This window comes from Brienomyrus brachyistius, chromosome 21, assembly GCF_023856365.1.
Source record: "Brienomyrus brachyistius isolate T26 chromosome 21, BBRACH_0.4, whole genome shotgun sequence".
NCBI classification, from domain to species: domain Eukaryota; kingdom Metazoa; phylum Chordata; class Actinopteri; order Osteoglossiformes; family Mormyridae; genus Brienomyrus; species Brienomyrus brachyistius.
The window spans coordinates 7224140-7242150 of NC_064553.1; the positions used below are offsets into that span (position 1 = coordinate 7224140).

At 43.1% G+C, this 18011-nt stretch overlaps 1 protein-coding gene across 2 annotated transcripts in view; it reads right to left on the minus strand.

Annotated features, from left to right (window-relative positions):
• LOC125716632 (nuclear receptor subfamily 5 group A member 2-like) overlaps positions 1-18011 on the minus strand; it is a 41645-nt gene that overhangs the window by 15064 nt on the left and 8570 nt on the right. For both annotated transcript variants that reach the window (XM_048989174.1, XM_048989175.1), the window contains exons 5-7: positions 14460-15106; positions 3466-3585; positions 286-433 (exon numbers count right to left, since the gene is read on the minus strand). In XM_048989174.1, the coding sequence (XP_048845131.1) occupies positions 286-433; positions 3466-3585; positions 14460-15106 (915 nt within the window). The remainder of the gene's footprint in view (positions 1-285; positions 434-3465; positions 3586-14459; positions 15107-18011) is intronic.

The following is an 18011-nucleotide window of genomic DNA, read 5'->3' on the forward strand; positions in this document are numbered from 1 at the left end:
ACAGTGGACACCACGTTCGCTCTAGCAGCGTACGTTAGCTCCTCTTCCAGCCTAACGCCTGCCCTAATGTGTATTCAGGAAAATGATCGAATTTCTGCGTGGTGTGAGAAAAAAACGTTGTTATCTTCGCCACGTACAACTCAGCATTCGTATAAAAAGGTTACAGACACTGTTACCTATTCCTGCAAGGCCTACAGCTTGGCTTGGGTTACTAGACAAAAGGTATAGCTCACAGTTACTCCGGCGAGCCCCAAGACCGTGCTCCAGCACTGCCGGCCCACTCACCCAGGCTGAAGAGCACCAGGAACTTCAGGCAGACGTACTCCCTCTGGTCGAGCTGGAGGGAGCGCAGCTTGGACACCAGGTCCTGGGAGTGAACCAGGAGGCTCCTGAGAGTGGTTCCGGCCTGGGAGGCGATGGCAGCGCAGTCCACCTGGACGGAGACGAAGAGAACTTCAATACGACTCCGTCAAATGGGTGAGATGAAGTTTCTGTGGAAGAATCAGCAACCGCCCCCCTCCCCCCTGCTAAAACTGTAAGCTAATAATTGTCTGAATCTCCATGGACGTGATGCACTACACCAGTGGCCAACATTTCTAGTTGACTGGCAGCCCCCCCCCCCAATTGGCGAAATTTACGAAGGGGGACCCCTGGTTGGCAAATTATATTGAGAGGGACACCCGCCCCCGCTGCAATGGCAAAATACACTGAAGGGAACCCCCGGTTGTCAAAATATACCAAGGAAGACCACCTCCTGGTGGGCAAATAATACTGAGGGGGGTGATCCCCCCCGATCACCAAAATATACCGCTGCGATTCGGTAGCTTCCCATACTTTTTTTCTCTGTAAAAGTAGCTACCTCTGTAAAAAGGATTGTGGTCCTCTGCACTAGAGTGTGTGTCTCATCAGGACAGAGGTGGACTGGCAATTCAGACCAGATAAACACATGGCTGTCTGGTGGGGGCTGCAAAGAGTGGTGGGGTTGACTTGAGACCCCCATAGCTGCTACACCGGGCCTCACACTAAAGCCCCCTTGGTGCACAGCTACCCTTTCAGGTGCCCTTAATATCTGCAGAAGCAGCAAATTTGTCTGGGAGGCCAGTCCTCAGCTGCCACTCAGAGAGAAACGGCCATATTAATTTTTTATATTTATTGACAATTCATTACCATAATTGACTGCACCACGGTTTCTGGAAGAAGGCAGAGCCTTGCCGCCCAAGCAGAAGAAAGGTTCCCCAGAGCGGGATTTGCAATTAAAAACAAGGTAGATTGGATTTTTTTTTTTTGTTTGTTTTTATTGTGTAAATATGATGAGTAGAATTTCCGAGCTGGGGATGGAGGATTCCAGAAGCACATTGAGTGTGTGTGTGTGTGCGTGCGTGTGTGTGTCTGTGTGGGTTTTTTTCCTTTAACCTTTCTTGCCCTTTTTCAAAGTCGTAAAAAATTATGAGTCACTTAAAGCACACCCCCCTCACCTGCTCCTGGCACCCGCGGTGTCACTCAATTTAAATAAAATCAACCGTGCATGAAATAACTCCGGCAAGAAATCAAGGTTTGGCTTCCCACTTATTTGTATTACCTGTCTTAACTACCATAAAAAAAAAAAAACGCCCATCTGTTGTTCGTCGCTCCAGAAATGGAAGGTGTATGCATCACAACAGGCAACTTGTGTTCCGTGTGTTACACTTTGTTACAGCACGCCTTTGCCGGGGAACTCAGATTAAACAGATCCTGATCAGATGAGCTTGTGATTTAACTGAACAGAGAGGTGAGCCGTTACCATCGGTAACGTCTCATAATTTTACAGTGCCATTAACGACAAAATGACAAAAAAAATCAATCCATCCATTATCGCCACTTATTCAGTATGAGGTCACGGTGAAATCTGAATCCATCCCCGGAATGCATGGGCTCCAGGCAGGAGACACCCCAGCTGGGATGCTGGTCCACCGCAAAAGAGTAACAGAGGCAGTGATATGCATATATTTGTTCAACGCATTGTATATACATAGCTCTATCTCAGAGGTATAAGGGTGATTTAGTAAGATAACCAAAGCTGATATTGACACTGCTTCCTTTCATGCCTGAAATAACCCTCTGATGTAATATATCATTTCCCTGCAGTGACCTGACGCTCGACAAACTAAATAATCGTACGATATCGACAGAAAAGTAACGCGTCCCTGGGAACACAGGAAACGGTGCTGATGCTCTTCAGAGGCACTATCTATATGTTTCTGTGGGCAACCAGGCCCAAGGTGCTGGCTATAGCCCATCCGCCCCATCTCTTCTTGGAAGGCAGGCGTCAAACAGAGAGCGACGAGAGATAAATGCCGGGCAATGAGGAGTAACCGGCTCGAGCCGATCTGCTGGCCGCAAACTTTCTCGGGCAACAGTGTTTCACAGTCACAAGCCTACAAGTGCATTTATAATTCTGGGGGGAGGGGGCACGCTATCAGCCTGATTGGAACCCCCAGCCTTCCATTCTTTGCAAATATGGGGGAGTCGGGGATTGCATTCCATGAAATAAACAAATAAACAACCAAGCAAAAAAAAAAAAAAAAACATTAAGACCAATCGGCAGTTGTACATAAACAAGGAGGCTGCTCCGTGTCTTATGTCTTTTATTTCATCTTCGTAAAGTCCACTAATCTCTAACAGGCAGTACCACAATATTCATCTTCTGCTTTCACTCTACAGTCGGCATTCCAGTTTCTGTTTTTTTTCCGGGACACAGAAAACCCAAGTTTTGTGAACGGCATAAATTATTCCGGATTCTGCTAAAATAAATTAAACTGGGGATGGCAAAGAATATGACAAGAATTAAGGCCGGCCTTAAGGCATAAAGCTAAAAGAAGATGACGTCCTTTGAGCTATATATATATGTTAAACTTCCCTTTCCCAGCAAAAAACAATGCATTGTTTATTGTTATGAAATATTGATTATAAATGCATAATGAACTATCAGTTGAGATTAGGGTAACATTTTACTTAAAGCATTATACATACCCTCATAAGGAATTATGGTGCATTGATAAGATATTATATAATAAAGATTAATAAAAAGGCATAAAACGTTATACCCAATGTTCAATGTGCATCATGAATGCTCTCATCTATAACACACTATAAGTACCTTCATAATGCATTATACTGACCATAATATTTCATTATGAAGGTCTGTATAATGTATTATAGATGGCAGCATTCATAATGCATAATAAACATGGCTATAATGTGTTATGCCTTTTTATGTTAGGGTTAGGGTTAGCTATATTTATAGCTATGTTTATAATGCATTATGAATGCATTATAATGTGTTATGAATATGTGCATAGATACTTATAACCATGAGCTTCATAGAAAGTGTTACCGAAATTAGCTTATGTATCTGTATAACCTGTTATAATGGCCTAATGACAGTTTAGGTATTACGGCACCTTAACTGTAGGCCTTGTGACATACCTGTTGACCAGTGACAAGAAGAACAGATCCTTCTTTCCCATGCACAACCTGACGAAATATGTGATCCAGAATTAAGAGTTCGCTCCAGCAATTCTGTAGTAGCTTCATCTGGTCATCCACCTGCCCAGAAAAACAATATAATTCATATAAATCAATCAGTATATTATAAACAGCCCAAATCAGAAAATGAATGTGCTGCTTTTTCTTAAACATCTGTTATGTACAGGATTTAACTGTACGGGGTAACCTCAAAGTGGCCACATGTTACCAATGTTTCACACAACATAGGGCAGTTTCAGTTGCGCGTGCTACCATTCGGCTTTCCTAGAGTCTCCAAATTGACTTAAATAAATGCTGTGGCAAGTTTATTCTCTTTAGGAAATTTTTTATTAAAAATTGGGACATTCAAAGAAAAGATTAAAGACAAAGGTATTCATTCCATGTTAATCTTAAGCTTGTATTATAATACAGCTGCTGTCAGTCGGTCATATGCCGGAAACTCTGTCCTACGAAACACAGGCAGCAACAACGTATCGATCGCGACGGCCGTGCGGCGGGCGAGTTCCCATTCGTGTCTCGACCCGCAGTCACACCGGGAGTTCCCACATTCATCTCTATTAGTCAGGCTGACGTATCTCTCCAGCTCGTGATGCGTCAGCGTGTGCCGATATGCTATCGGTGATGATTAATAGTATCGGAAAATACCCCGTGCTGTAAGAAGGCCAGGCACGGATGTTTCGCTGCTGAGGACGAGGACCTGAAACAACGCCACCTTTGTTGCTTTGGCTTCCCTTCTCACACTGAGTTGTGTTAATAATTATACACTGTAGCAAGCGGAATATATGGCATGCAGAGAAAGACCAAGGAGGAAATGCTAAAGAATGAGGAAAGGGGAGGTTAGTTTGTTGTCCTGGCTGCTAATGTTGTTATCTTGCTGGTGGGAAAGTGCAGATCACACTGGACACAGGGCACCTTGTGTTCCCGGCCAGCCCGCCGGGTTACTGAAAGTCCCCGTGAATTTCACTCGTCTTAAGTTCAGTTTATAATCAGTCACTTATTACTAATTATGAAATGGGCTTATTACTGCACTGTGATATACTGTACCACTGTTTTGCCAATTCTGTCTAATTAAAAAAGAACTTCTCAAACTCTTTGTGTATCCTGAGACACTCTGGATTTAATTTTACAAAGTGAGATGATATATTGTACTACGTCGGCTTGTAAAATAATAACTCTTTCTACCATTAGAGCTTTACCAACTGCATAGTGAACGGCTGCATGTAGTAATAAATTACTGTTGACTACATGCTGACAGTTAAAAGGCAGACCAGTGTGGGAGAAAATTATATTTGGTGCAAAGCTAAAGGCTGAGCTCATAACTGTGAACAATGCAGTGGAGCTCACAGCCTGGCCCTGCAGTATCCAAGGATTAAATACAGGTTCCAGAAAAATCTAATCAATTGATATCGAGCAATTCCAGCATTTTCTTTTTTTCTAATTCCAAGAACATTCAGTACTTACACAACAGAAAAGTCTTTGCCTGGACAAAGTAATATAAGAAAAACTAATAATTACTGAAAATTGACATCAAAAACTATATTTACCAATTAGTTGTTAAGAGAACCTGTTTGCACTATTACGCGATTTCCAAAACTGTGTATAATTAGGCATCATAGCAATGCTGTTTCTACCAAGCAGTCTAATTTTTCTGATAATCAATCAATAGAATGCTGGGTCTCTTCTGCTTCTTAATGGACTGAATGAGAAGAATGTTGAGCCCATACCGCCCAAAACTGCTTTTATTTATACTGTTACATCAGAAGCAAGTGCTTTTCCTCAGCAGACCCAAAGTGAGAGACCCTGAGATGTGATTGGCTGTTACCAGGTCACCTGGTATGATACGGACACAAAGAGGAAAAGGATGTTATTCGAAGGGCTCCCAGCGGTGGAAGGTGCCTATATGCGTCCCCCACGCGTTGCGTGCGACTGACATCCTTGTGGTCGCTTCGTGCGTTCTACGGCTCCAGCTCTGCATGGCTCGGACGCCCTTTGAAACACGCACACGCAAATGCCAGGGAGTGGCGAAGGAAGCGAACCTTGCAAGGAGGCGCGCTGAGATTTTCCAGACAAATTGTGGTGAGGTTTTCCCCTGTGGGGATACAGGAGACGCATGAGGCATGGACAGGACGGGGGGCAAATATGTACAGGGAGGAGGAACCGGGGAAACATCCCAATACAGTAGCTGAGGGAAAAGCAAAAGAAAAACACAACATATCGATCGCAGTCAATTCTGAATCCAGAATGTTTGTCTAAACAATTTACAGGGATTGTAAATTACCAGACTTGAATCTTAATCTGCTGTACTAAGCCTTTCAGTTAAAGAGCTGCCGTTCTTTTATGATTTAAGCAAGACATTGCTGGTTAAAAATAACCAGTAAGCCTACCCGTGTCTAACCTTCGGTTGGCTACTTAATCTGGCTGGCTGCAGAATCGTAGCTGCAGCCTTAGATGCAGCTAATGGTAATTTTGTAGGAACCCATTCATTAGTGAAGGGGGATGTGCAGGTTTTTTCTAGAAGACGATCTTCCCCTCAACAGGCATGGAAAGGGGCCAGGGGGCTGTGCATGCCCCGGGGGGCAAAATTTACCCTAAGCAACACTCCCCCTTCAAGCACCTGCCTCTCTAATAGTCTGTGCACAGTTCTGTCACCCGAGTGACCCAAAGGATGCATAAAAGCCAGATAAATGGAATTTAATTTTCAGTGTTTGTCATGAAGGCAGACAAGTATCTAAATGCATAAGAATGACCCCATCTCATAAATATGGTTAATCTGATTCACCCTTCATTTAAAATAACTGACAATGGACAGTACTCTTCGGTACTCTTCTCTAAAGTGATTGTTGTAAACCGGGAGATTCCTGCAAATCAATTATTTATCACACATTCAGCTGGGGTCGGAACCAAGGCGTACCCTATATGAAATAAAACCAAACAATATTTGCTGGTTCATCTGGGAGGATTTAGAGGCCCTCATAATTCATGGCACAGGTGAATGCATCGCTGGGTTAGCGAGTGCAGGCACTGGGATAGACAGCTGCAGCAGTGAATGTGAATCAGCGAGGACCCCTCAGCGAGAGCGGCTGATTGGCTCCATAGGGTCATCAGGTGCTCACCTGACGCTGTGCACAGGGCGGCAGTTGGCACGAGAGGACCACTGATCGATAGCACTGAGGCGTGGAGACTGATTTGGGATCAGTTCCCACGGTGACCACGTTAGCAATCTCTGGGGTGTGACCCTGACCTGTACAATGGATTCAACACTACAGCAAGGCCGATCTTCCCAAAGCAGAAACAAGAGTTAAAGCTAAACTCCAGGGCAGCTTCTCTAGCAATTTTATCTTCAGCAGGTATCACCTAGCTAATGATAGTGCTATCATCTTGGACTACTAAGGATGCAACCATTGAAATCGTCATTCCCCTAAACAAATAAAATCCTTGGCAGTCTCAAATGACTCGTGCTTGAGGAATGTTGATTACTAGCATAGCCTAATGCTCAAAATTTAAATTCAAGAAGGTTTATGAAAATATGCCTTTAAGAAAGACTGCAAAATGATTAATAATTCTACCACTATTTATTCACCGGTTCTGACATATGTAACAAGCAAAATAAAAGTAAGACTTTTAAAAGAGGAATATAATTTCATAACAGCAACACATGTGGTCCTGCTCTGCAGAGACACTTAAATTAAAGAACAGAATCTCTGAAAATAATGTAGAGAAATGAGGGCATGAGATGCGAGGAAACAAAGTCTATAATTATGGCTTTTGTGAGAGTTATGCTGCTTAATATACACATGCATAATAACTGGCCTCTCAGCGGCCGGCAGGAGATTTTAAGGCTTAAAGCGAAGAAGATATACACTAATTATCCAAAACAGAGCAGACTAATCAATTATTCAGATGAATATTAGGCATCCAATCTACATGTAGGCACAGGAGAAAGATTTCCCTAATGTATGCAACTAGGAAATAATTTCTGCCAAATTTAGACAAGTAAGAGAATCCTTACAGTAGAAGAGAGAATTGACTCAGCTGCAATGTGAACAGCCGTCTAACTGGCTTGTCCTTTAATCAAAGGGATTTGCATTTTTTACAGTTTTGATAAACATGCGAAACACTCACAAATTTCCACTGTAAAAATGTGTATAAAAGTATGTGCTGCAAGACCAAAGAGCATAAATTTTGGTCGTTGTTCGGAAATGAAGTTTGGAACGAAAAACACAACACATCACACGAGATGATGCGAACGCTTTCAGCTTCTTTTGAATAAAATGCGCGTTAATTTCATAGCTTGCTCATTTGTTTAAGAGTTTCGTATCAGTTTGCAGTGACCATAATTTGTAGCTAAATATAAGTTACATGTAAGCTTACCCATTTTGCAGTTCGCTCCCCTGAATTCATGGCCTATCTATTGTCTTCTGACTCTTTCAGCAAACTGCCAAAATAGACAGCTGTAAATAGGAGAGAGATGACAGCTGCAGACAGAGCATGATAGTCTCCCCACAGCCCTGACGTCGATTCAGGCCAGCATATAATTAAGCCTGACGATTAGGCCAGATACTACTGCTGGTTAGAATTTAGGACTCGCTTGAAGGAAGTTGGCGGAATAGCAAAGAGGACAGCTCTCACATCGCAAAGTGCGCTTTTCCGTGAACTTTACGTAGAAGGCCGAGGCCGTCTGAGAACGACGTCTCATTTACAACGATGACCTAGGCTATAAACACCAGTTACACATTAACCACGTCTTTAGACTATGTGGAAACCCAACAGAAATCAAGGTAGATGCGGGGAGATCATCTAATCCAGGGCTGCCCAAATTCGGTCCTGGAGGAAACATGGAAACCTGCAAACTGTGTTGGATTCCGGCCCCTCCAGGACTGGAATTGCACAGCCCCCATCTACGCTTTGCACAAAGATAGGGACAGACATCTTCCTGCAACTCCATCAGGTGCCAACATGACTCGCTGACCCACGACGCTGCTTGAGACATTCTCCACTCGAAGATGGCAGGTCCGAAGATGCCATGGGAAGACTGCAGAGGAACACTGACTCGCATTCAGCTACACAGCTAAATTCATTTTAAAGACGCTATTTAAGAGGTTTGTCCTTAAAGCAAGATTCTACAGAGGGTGCTGACCATATGGGTAACATTAGCTCTCTTAGCAATCTTAGCTACTTTAGGCTCAAGATGGTTTTTCATCCCTCATCAAAGCAACAAGTAGATGAACAGGCTTTCCTGCCTAGTTACCGCACCACCTTCATGTCTCTCCATAGAGTATGGGACCCTAAATCTTTCCTTTTAACAAGTGCTCTCATTTCCTTCCTCCAGCTGCTGTACTCTCGAAGGAATCACGCTGAGCTCCCCATCGGACTCCGCAAGAACCTTACCAGCAGAGATCAGCTGCCTGGTCCAAGAGACAGGGTGAAATGATACAAGAAATGGACAGGGCACTTCTACTCTCCAAACAGCCCTACAAGCTCAATCAGCTTCAACTGAACTGCGCAATTATTTAAAATGTGTTTCATTAAAAAAGGAAAGACAACCTTTCTAGTGAGTAATACGTCGCAGCCTGTAAATGTGAAGATTGTGTTTCCTTTCCATGACTCACAGGGGTGATTAAGCACTTTTGGGGGGCTTTTTTAGCTAGAGAACCTATCTGTGAATCAAAAGTCTTACTCGGGCATGAGGTTGAATGAGCGTTTAACAGTAAGCTTGACACCAAGCCCCCCCCCCCCCCCCAGGGACTAAAATGGAGCCAATAACTGCAGCGTACTGGAGGGGCAAGCTTCGCAAAAACGCACGGGACGCCTCCAACCACGGCTACTCGGAATGAGCCGTATCACGTGTCAGCGGACAAATGTTAGCACGGGAACCCTGCTCCTCAAAAGAAATAATATATCTTTTGGAAGGCAGCACTCACGGCAGGCCCACGAGCCATTCATCAAGCCCGAGCGGCTGGCCAATCCTCTGCAGGCCTATTAACCTTCCACCTGTTTCCCTTCGTCCTTCATGCCACACCCATGCCCTTGGAGTCTCTCCTCTCCCTTGTTCATCTTCCCATCTTCCCCATGAGCATTAATGTAAGGCCGAGGTATGGGCTGGGAGGGGACAGGGTGGGGGGGGGGGTGTGGGGGGGGTGCGGGAGTAGAATAATTTAGAAAGCAATGGACCAGAGACGGTGGCGTTAGCGCCGGCTAGCACCCCCTCTCTGTCACGAGCGTTCCAAGCCCTCAGTCGTTCTTTCCATACGCTCCAAAAAAATTCCGAGTGACCTCGAAAGCATTGTGTGTTTTTTTGTTATTTCATACACGGACAATGAATGCCCAGATACTGGGAATTTAAAGTTGCATATGAAAACTGCCAAGCAGGTGTAAGGACAGAAATTCAAAAAATAAGAAGAATTCATAACAACTATGAAAGAAAGCTGGAGTTGTCTTCCACATGTGGCACTGCCTCAGCTCTGCTTGTCCACAAGGGCTCGCGGTTTTTCTCCTACAGCTGTTTATTCAATAAGCCTGAGGCTCACTGCTGGACACAGGCTGAACACACCGGGACATCCCAGTCCATTTCTGCAGCCATCCGTACTCAGCGACTGGCCTGCTATTGTCATTCACTGCAACGCTGTTCCCCCCTCCCAATTCAAGACTTCTCCCCTATAGCTGTGAACGGCGGAGAACAAACAAACATCGAGGTGCTCGTGCGCTTTGCACTGTTGGGTTTAACTGGAGGACTGATGATGAACTAAGCCGGTCAGTCATCTCGGAAGAAGGAGCCATATTTCAACAGTAAACCTAAACCAAAAAAGAAGTGTACCTTCCTTTGTTATGATCGGCTCATGATTAATCTGAAAACGAGTCCTAAAGTACAATAAGACAACCGAGAAGCACAATACGACGTATGTATATTTAGTCCTGGTCTCATGACTCCCCATTGTGCACAGCATGCAAGGAAAGGCCTAGCATGTGAGTCCTATCTAGTAAACAATGGGGTAATGCCACAATGCAGAGCTGTGATTCATCTCACGGGGCAGCGCTTAGTCCAAGGGGAAGAGCTACGGAACGGCCCTCGACAGTGACAGCAAGCCGTATTGTGAGGCATACATCTGTTTCCCCGAAACAAATCGAGAGGGACGCCATGCCTGGCAGGGAGGGGGGTTGGGGCGTGAGGAGGTAACTTCAGCACTCAAGGGCTTTCCTGGTAACCGTCACTCGGCAAAACAGCGGCACAAACACGTCTTCAGCATTTTTTTAAAGTTCAGATGGGTTTAGGATCAGCTCATCTGGTTCTAGAAAATCTGACCTATCGCATGACGGCGAAACCGATAAAAGTTTGTTTGGACAGCGCTGGGTACACAAAGTGAGAATGGGCAGGCTTTGAAGTATTTCAGTAAAACAGGAAACACTGCGCCCCACCAACAAAAACGTGATCCATTCAATAACAGCAATGACACATTCATAATACAACGTCTTACCAAGGGATTATCACAGATTGTTGTGTGAAATCTATTAGAACCTATGAACCCTAGGAATCTGGAATGCAAGGTGACAATTAAAACGATCTGCGTCATGATGACACTGTAGAGACAATCTGCAGCACTCAGCATTTAGAAAACAGCTGAAACTACTTGCAGCTGAAATGGGTGAAGACGTACCAACGTAAAGACTAAAGTGAAGTAGCCAATTCAAGTTGAATGTTCAAGTCAAAATTCGTGGAGAAAAATTCACATGACTGAGGAACAGAGAATTAAGAGTCACTGACGTGATTTAATGGTGCCGTAAGCAGATGTATAAACCTTACTTTAAACACTTTTGCCAAGTGTTTGATGACCTTGGTTGAGTCATGATAATCCTTTTGTTCTCACAAAGCTATTTATACCAGAATTGTGGAAGGTATTTATTACTTACGGTAAGTGTTTAAATTTTGACAGTTAATGTACTCAAGCTTCTGGTATTTTAATATATATAGTGTGTGTAAACAAACAAACAAATGAAACAAAGAGTATATATATGTATATATATATATATGTACACACACACACACACACATACATACATACATGCATATATAACTTTATTTCTAGAGTTCAGAAGTGTGTGCTTCTACCTGATACATATCTACAGGCAAAAACAATGTTTTTGTTCTACCGTCTCTTGGTAAGACAGCAACACAACTCTGCCTGGTTAACTGTCCTGCTTCTACAAATCCCAGAGAATTCTTGGGCTCTTTAATGTTATCCCATGACCACAAGCTATTCCATAAACATAGGGGCTAAGAATGAGCCAACAGGTAGCCAGCATGGGTACACATACAGCCTGAAGGTTCGACTCCCAAGCACTTGTTAGCTGTTGTTCTTTCTGAGTGAGGCATTTAACCTGGATTTGCTCTAGTAGTGTCTCGCAGAAAAAAAAAAAGCCAAACTGCAAAATTTCTTGCACGGCAGCAAGGTGAGGAGAGAAAACAATTATTATTTGAACAAAGATGCAATCATTAGAAAAATGCAGCATAGTAGTCGCATTGCACATCAGTTCACCTGAGGCAAGTATTCCGTAACTTAATTTGGTGAAGACGTACATGCAGTGACGATGCGTTTCGGCAAATGAGTAAACGTCAAGGCAAACGCGGTCAACGCATTAAAAAATTTACAGGTATGATTCATCAAAAAATAAATAAATAAACAAGCAGACAAACAGCATATCGTTCAATTCCAGAAATGTTAAGGGCATCGTGTAAGAGGACCACGGGAGTCAAAGTTATAAGGGGGGTGGGGGGGGGGGGGGGGAGATAAATGTACTGAGAAAAACTCTACACATCCTGCAGCAGTGAAGAAACAACAGTGATGAATATAAATGCAACTAAATTAAACATAACTTGAAGCAAACCTCTGAACATATCGTCCATTGAAGTATCATGAATTATTCACTCCAAAAAATCCCATCCTAACCTAAGAAATCGACCGAGCTACTATACTGTACTTACATTTATATATATATATATATATATACACACACACACACACACACAGCTTTGTAATTATATTTTTGTGGGGACTCTCAATTAATTTCTATTGGGAAACCCCAACATGATGACCTTAACCCCTACCCAGCCCTAACCTTAACCATGAGTAACCAAACAAAATATGAGACTTTAAGCATTTTTAGTTTTTTGATTGCACTCACAGATCTTTATGGGGACCTGAAAAATTATCCCAACAATGTAAAAAAAAAACAAAACAGGTCTTTATTACATTGTGGGGGACATTGGGTCCCCACAATGTAATATAAACCAAATACGTACACACACGCATACACACACACTCACACACATACACACACACACACACGCACTCACATACACACAAAACATTCACAACAGCAGTTTCAGCTGGAAACTTCCTGAACTGAGCCTGGGAATACTGACCTTTATAACCACTATTGTGTTTGCGGCCTTTAGTGATAAATATATTTATTAATAATGAGATACAGAGTCATTAGCGTGACTGTTAGCATAGCTCTGTTTGGTAAACATGACCAACCTCTACGTCGATGTAATAGAGCCCTAAAGAAACGAAGTCTTTTACTCTACGTGTAATGGGATCTACACTGAAGTCGAACATATTGACTAATCTGCAAAGTAACTATTAAAAAGGGAGCTAAGCAAAGCACTAATTATGGGAAACAAACTGAATACTTTCTCAATGTTCAGGGAAAATTCCACATTTGGATAAACGAGCTAAAATTTAGAGAAACTGGTGATGTGCCTCAAAATCATTTTGTATAATAACCATATCCTGTGACGGGCTGGCCCCCCGTCCTGGGTTGTTCCCTGCCTCGTGCCCATTGCTTCTGGGATAGGCTCCGGACCCCCCGCGACCCAGAAGGATAAGCAGTTTGGAAAATGGATGGATGGATAATAACCATATACTTCAGGGTTACGTGTGATTTTCACTGTTTTGCCCGAATGCAGCCGTACATCGTCTTTTACACCTGCGATAAATCGAACATACTGTACAAATGCTGTAAAATATTTAACAGTGTGAAAAGTGGGGGTGTTGAATGCACAGAGCTGGAGGTTTAGCTTAACCAAATTTAACGTAAAGTTAGCCGCATTCTAGTTTGTTACGGCTGACTTTCTGGAAAGAGACTGAGGCCACAAAACCAGCATGGTCTGGAAATAAATTAAACATAACATTTGTGTTTTACAACCAACTTTTTTTATTTTTCTTTTTTTTTTTTCTTTCTGTGATCCTATTTGAATTTTCATCTGACGAAAACACCAAGCTTTGGGGCTGTGCTTTTGCATCTTCCGAGGGTTCAAAGGAAGTTACAGGGCTGGATATGGGAGCGCTGCGGCAAGGGAAAGCTCACTCGAGACACCCACACAGGTTGGAGTTCTTGCGGAGAAGCACCGTTATTTTCCTGCACCTCCTGAGACGCGTTTCTGGTGAGGTGTTTCAGACATGGAGTTGCCTTACAGCAGTATGTGTAGGTTTTAACATACACAAATATCTTACATAATTTAAGCTCTCCAGCTGTACCATGCTGCGCTAAACTCTCCTTCATTTTCAGAACACTGTTTTGTGTTTGATAAGCACACATAATATATCAGTAAAATAAAAATATTTACAGAATGGTATTTTGAGTTCCGCCTCACATAATTTAAAACTGTGCTGCTAATACGATTAGTCTTGATATTCATTAATATTGATAACTGGTAACGTCTAAAAACTGGTAATAAAATTTCTATAGGTTAATACAATATTAATAGTCAGGTTAAAATGCTGGCACAATGTATAATTACTCAGCACTGCAACAATTACACCTTCTTATTCATTAATAAATATGACCATTGTTTACCATCCATTCTCCAAACCATTTATCCTTTACAACATGCCAGTTTGATTAGCCTGCCTTCAGTGTTTATAGGAAGGACATACCTTGAGCTCTCTGAAGAAGATGCTGCTCCTCGCCCACTCGACAATGGAGAACAGCGTCTGGTCCGCCATCTTGCACATGAGCCCGAAGGTGTTGAGCTTCTCGTGCCGACCGCGGCTGGCCTGCTCCTGCTGCAGGTAGGCCAGGATCTTGGCGCGTACCTGGGGCTCGTCGGGCTCGCATTTCAGGAGCTCCACTATGAGGTGGGGGAAGCTGGGGGGGGAGCCGGTCTGATACACGTCCATGTAGGGGTAGCCCACTAGCGACTCGGGAGAACTGCCGTAGGGGTCGGGGTACTCGGACTTGATGGTGCGGCTTTGGAAGTGGCCGTAGGCCGCGTAGCCCTGCAGGCCCCCGTGTGGCGGCATGGCGATGCTGATGGGGGAGGTGACGAAGGGACTCCGGTCGTAGTCTGTGGGGGGCAAGGCAGCATGGCTCAGAGGTACACCCTTGGAGGCAGAGTGGAGGTTCTGGATGGCCGAGCTTATCGTCAAGTCCGTGGGCATGCTCTGCATCGTGTGTGACATGGCTTCCATTTTGAGTCCATTGGCCCGGATCAGCGCCTTCTTCTGCTGCTTCAGGGCCCGGTCGCGCTTGTACATTGGGCCAAACTTGTTGCGGCCACCCCGCATGCGGTCCGCCCTCACCGCTAGGGGTACGACAGAAACATGGACATATTTAAATGCAGCAATACCAAGGTAGTGTTTCATTTTTGCATTTATGTTACATTTAGCTGTGCAGGTGGCAGTCCTTTCTAACCGCTTGCCATAACTACTTATCCAAGATAGGGGGCGCCCTGGAGAATATCATTATACACTCACATCCTATGGGAAATTCACCAATGATTTCTTGAGATTTGCCCCGGACCAGAGCACGTAAAGAAAACTCACGCTAACACGGGTAGAACATGCAAGCTCCGCACACATGGAGTCAGGACTGGGAACTGAACGCTCAGCCCTGGTGTTCGGAGGCAAGAGTGAGTAAAAAATTGATCAATTCATCCTGCTGGATACCATACAATTCGGGTTAAGAAAAAAATCAAGTCAAGTCAAGTGAAATAAATGTAGTATTTACGTTTACTTATTTAGCTGGCACCTTGGTCCTAAACATCATGTAAGTGAGGATCAGAGTGCAGGGTTAGCCGGCGTCCCTGTAGAAATCGGGGTTAAAGGCCTTGTTCAAGGGCCCAACAGTGAAATCACTTTGTTAGCCAGGGGATTTGAACTGGCGACCTTCCAGTCTGAGGCACAGAGTCCTGACCCACAGAATATGTACTCGACATAACAGCTTCTTTTTTTTTTTTAACTGTATACAAGCACAGAGAATTCCTCTTACATTCTCTGGTCTTGCAGTCAGCTGCAACTCACAAACCTTTTCTAAAGAGTAACGGATCTGGGTAAAAGCAGACGCTACCAAAGTGCTCCTCAGTTGTCAACGCGGCGGTCGGACCGCTGTGGGTCGGCATGGTTACCACTCTGCGAGACATTCTAAAGTGATTCCTTGCCAGATTATTAACTAAATGCTGATCAATTCACACGAAATAAGGAGTACTTCCAGAAAAGAGCATGACTCTACAATTGCAAAAGTGTGCTGTGGCAACAGTAGACTGACGGGTGTTTGGAAGAAGTGTGGGGATGAAGCAGAGTGAATATTTACCGTACAACAAAACCAAAAATTCAGAGTGACGTCAACCCAAACCAACATAAATACAAGGGAAGGATGTGTAAGGCAGATTATCTCTGAACTGTGCTGTTCCAAACCATAGAATTAACGATCCATGCTAATTATTTCGGGCTAATTATCTCTCTTTCACGCTGACGGTGAAAAATAGACATCTTGGCTTGTTGGGCACTGGGAGGTTTCCCATGCTCTCGCTCATACATCTGCAGGATGAATTATTTTGAAGTGATCTTGTGCGAAGGCTACTGCGGGACTGATTTTTATGGTCTCCGTCTCAGTGGTGTCTGTGTCCGCTAAGGAGATGTGAAGCACCGATGACAAAGGGTAGCATACTAATACAGCCACAGACCAAGGCTCCCCCCCAACAGGGGTGACACTGTGCCACAAACTCTGCTTTTAATGGGATTTATTTTATCGAAAACATCTGGGTGGTGTTAAAAATGATCACAAATCCCTTATATCCATTACACATTATTGTAAGGACCTTAACTATTAATGATTTCAACCAGAAAGGTAATTAATTAGCGAAACGCTAATAGTTATCCCTTTTGGGAAAACAATTAGTTCTGACCTGGCAAGTTGGACCATGAATACATGTGCCTGTGATTTTTCTGTGTCTAATTAAACACGGGTATTTACATGCCCAAAAAGCTTTTTTTTTTTGCACTTGGGCAATTTTGAATTCATTCTGCATTTCAAATTTGTTTTGTTTTATTTAATCTCTTATAGCTTTTGTTTTGGTCGGAAGGTGACAAAAACAAAATTTACTGTTTTATTTCTTCACTTAAAAATGTTATAAATATTGGACAATGTAAACATATCTCTCTCTTTCTCTCTCTCACACAGACACACACACACACGTCAGGTAAACATATCTTTATGGGGACCGCTCATTCATTTCTATGGGAAAAAGGCTAACGCTAACTACCTTAACAACCTTAACCCCTGCCAAGCCCTAACCATAACCATAAGTAACCAAGCAAATTTTTTTTGTTTTTTCATTGCAGTCACAGATTTTTATTAAATTGAGTTTTCCCTTAAAAAAATGAGTATTCATATCACGTTGTGGGGATATTGTGTCCCCATAAGGTAATGTATTCCTGGACCACACACACACACACAGGTTTGTATTTATATCTTTGTGGGGACTCTCCATTCATTTCTATGGGGAAATCTCTAATCCCAACATGACAACTTTAACCCCCACCCACCCCTAACCTTACCCATAAGTAACCAAACAAAATACGAGACTTTCGGCATTTATCTGTCGGCATGTCTCTGAAAAATATGTACTTGTATTATACTTTGGCCCTGTGAGGACGTTTGTAAACGCAGCAGAAAGACTTTACAGTTTAAAGTCAAAAGAATCTAATTTTTCACAGTTTAAAAATGAAGAACAGTGCAAGGAACCTAAAAAAATAAGAATCTTGCATCATTTCAGCACATCTGGAAATGAAAGAACATGGAAAATATAAAAAACTAAGACGAAATAACTCTCCTGGAGACGTTACATGTGTTACAGACATTCCCTGAATCAGAAAGATGCAGTGAAATTAGATTTTGTGATATTATGCCTACCTAAGCCATTTAAGGCTACTTTGAATTTCCTCCATATTTCCAGTATTAGGTACTGCAATTCTTTTGGCCCAACTTCAAATACCCTGATTTGAAACATGCATTCAGGATTATATAAATATATGCATGTGTTTATTATGGGGTCTAAGGGGGGAAAAAGGGTACTAATTTTTTCCACCCATTCTGGAGGCTACATAATTCAAAATAATTCAGATGCCTGGTTCTGACTGGAAACCACTGCAGGGTCTTCGGCGTCCTGCTACTAATGTATAAAAACAAATCAAAAGAAGACACACCAT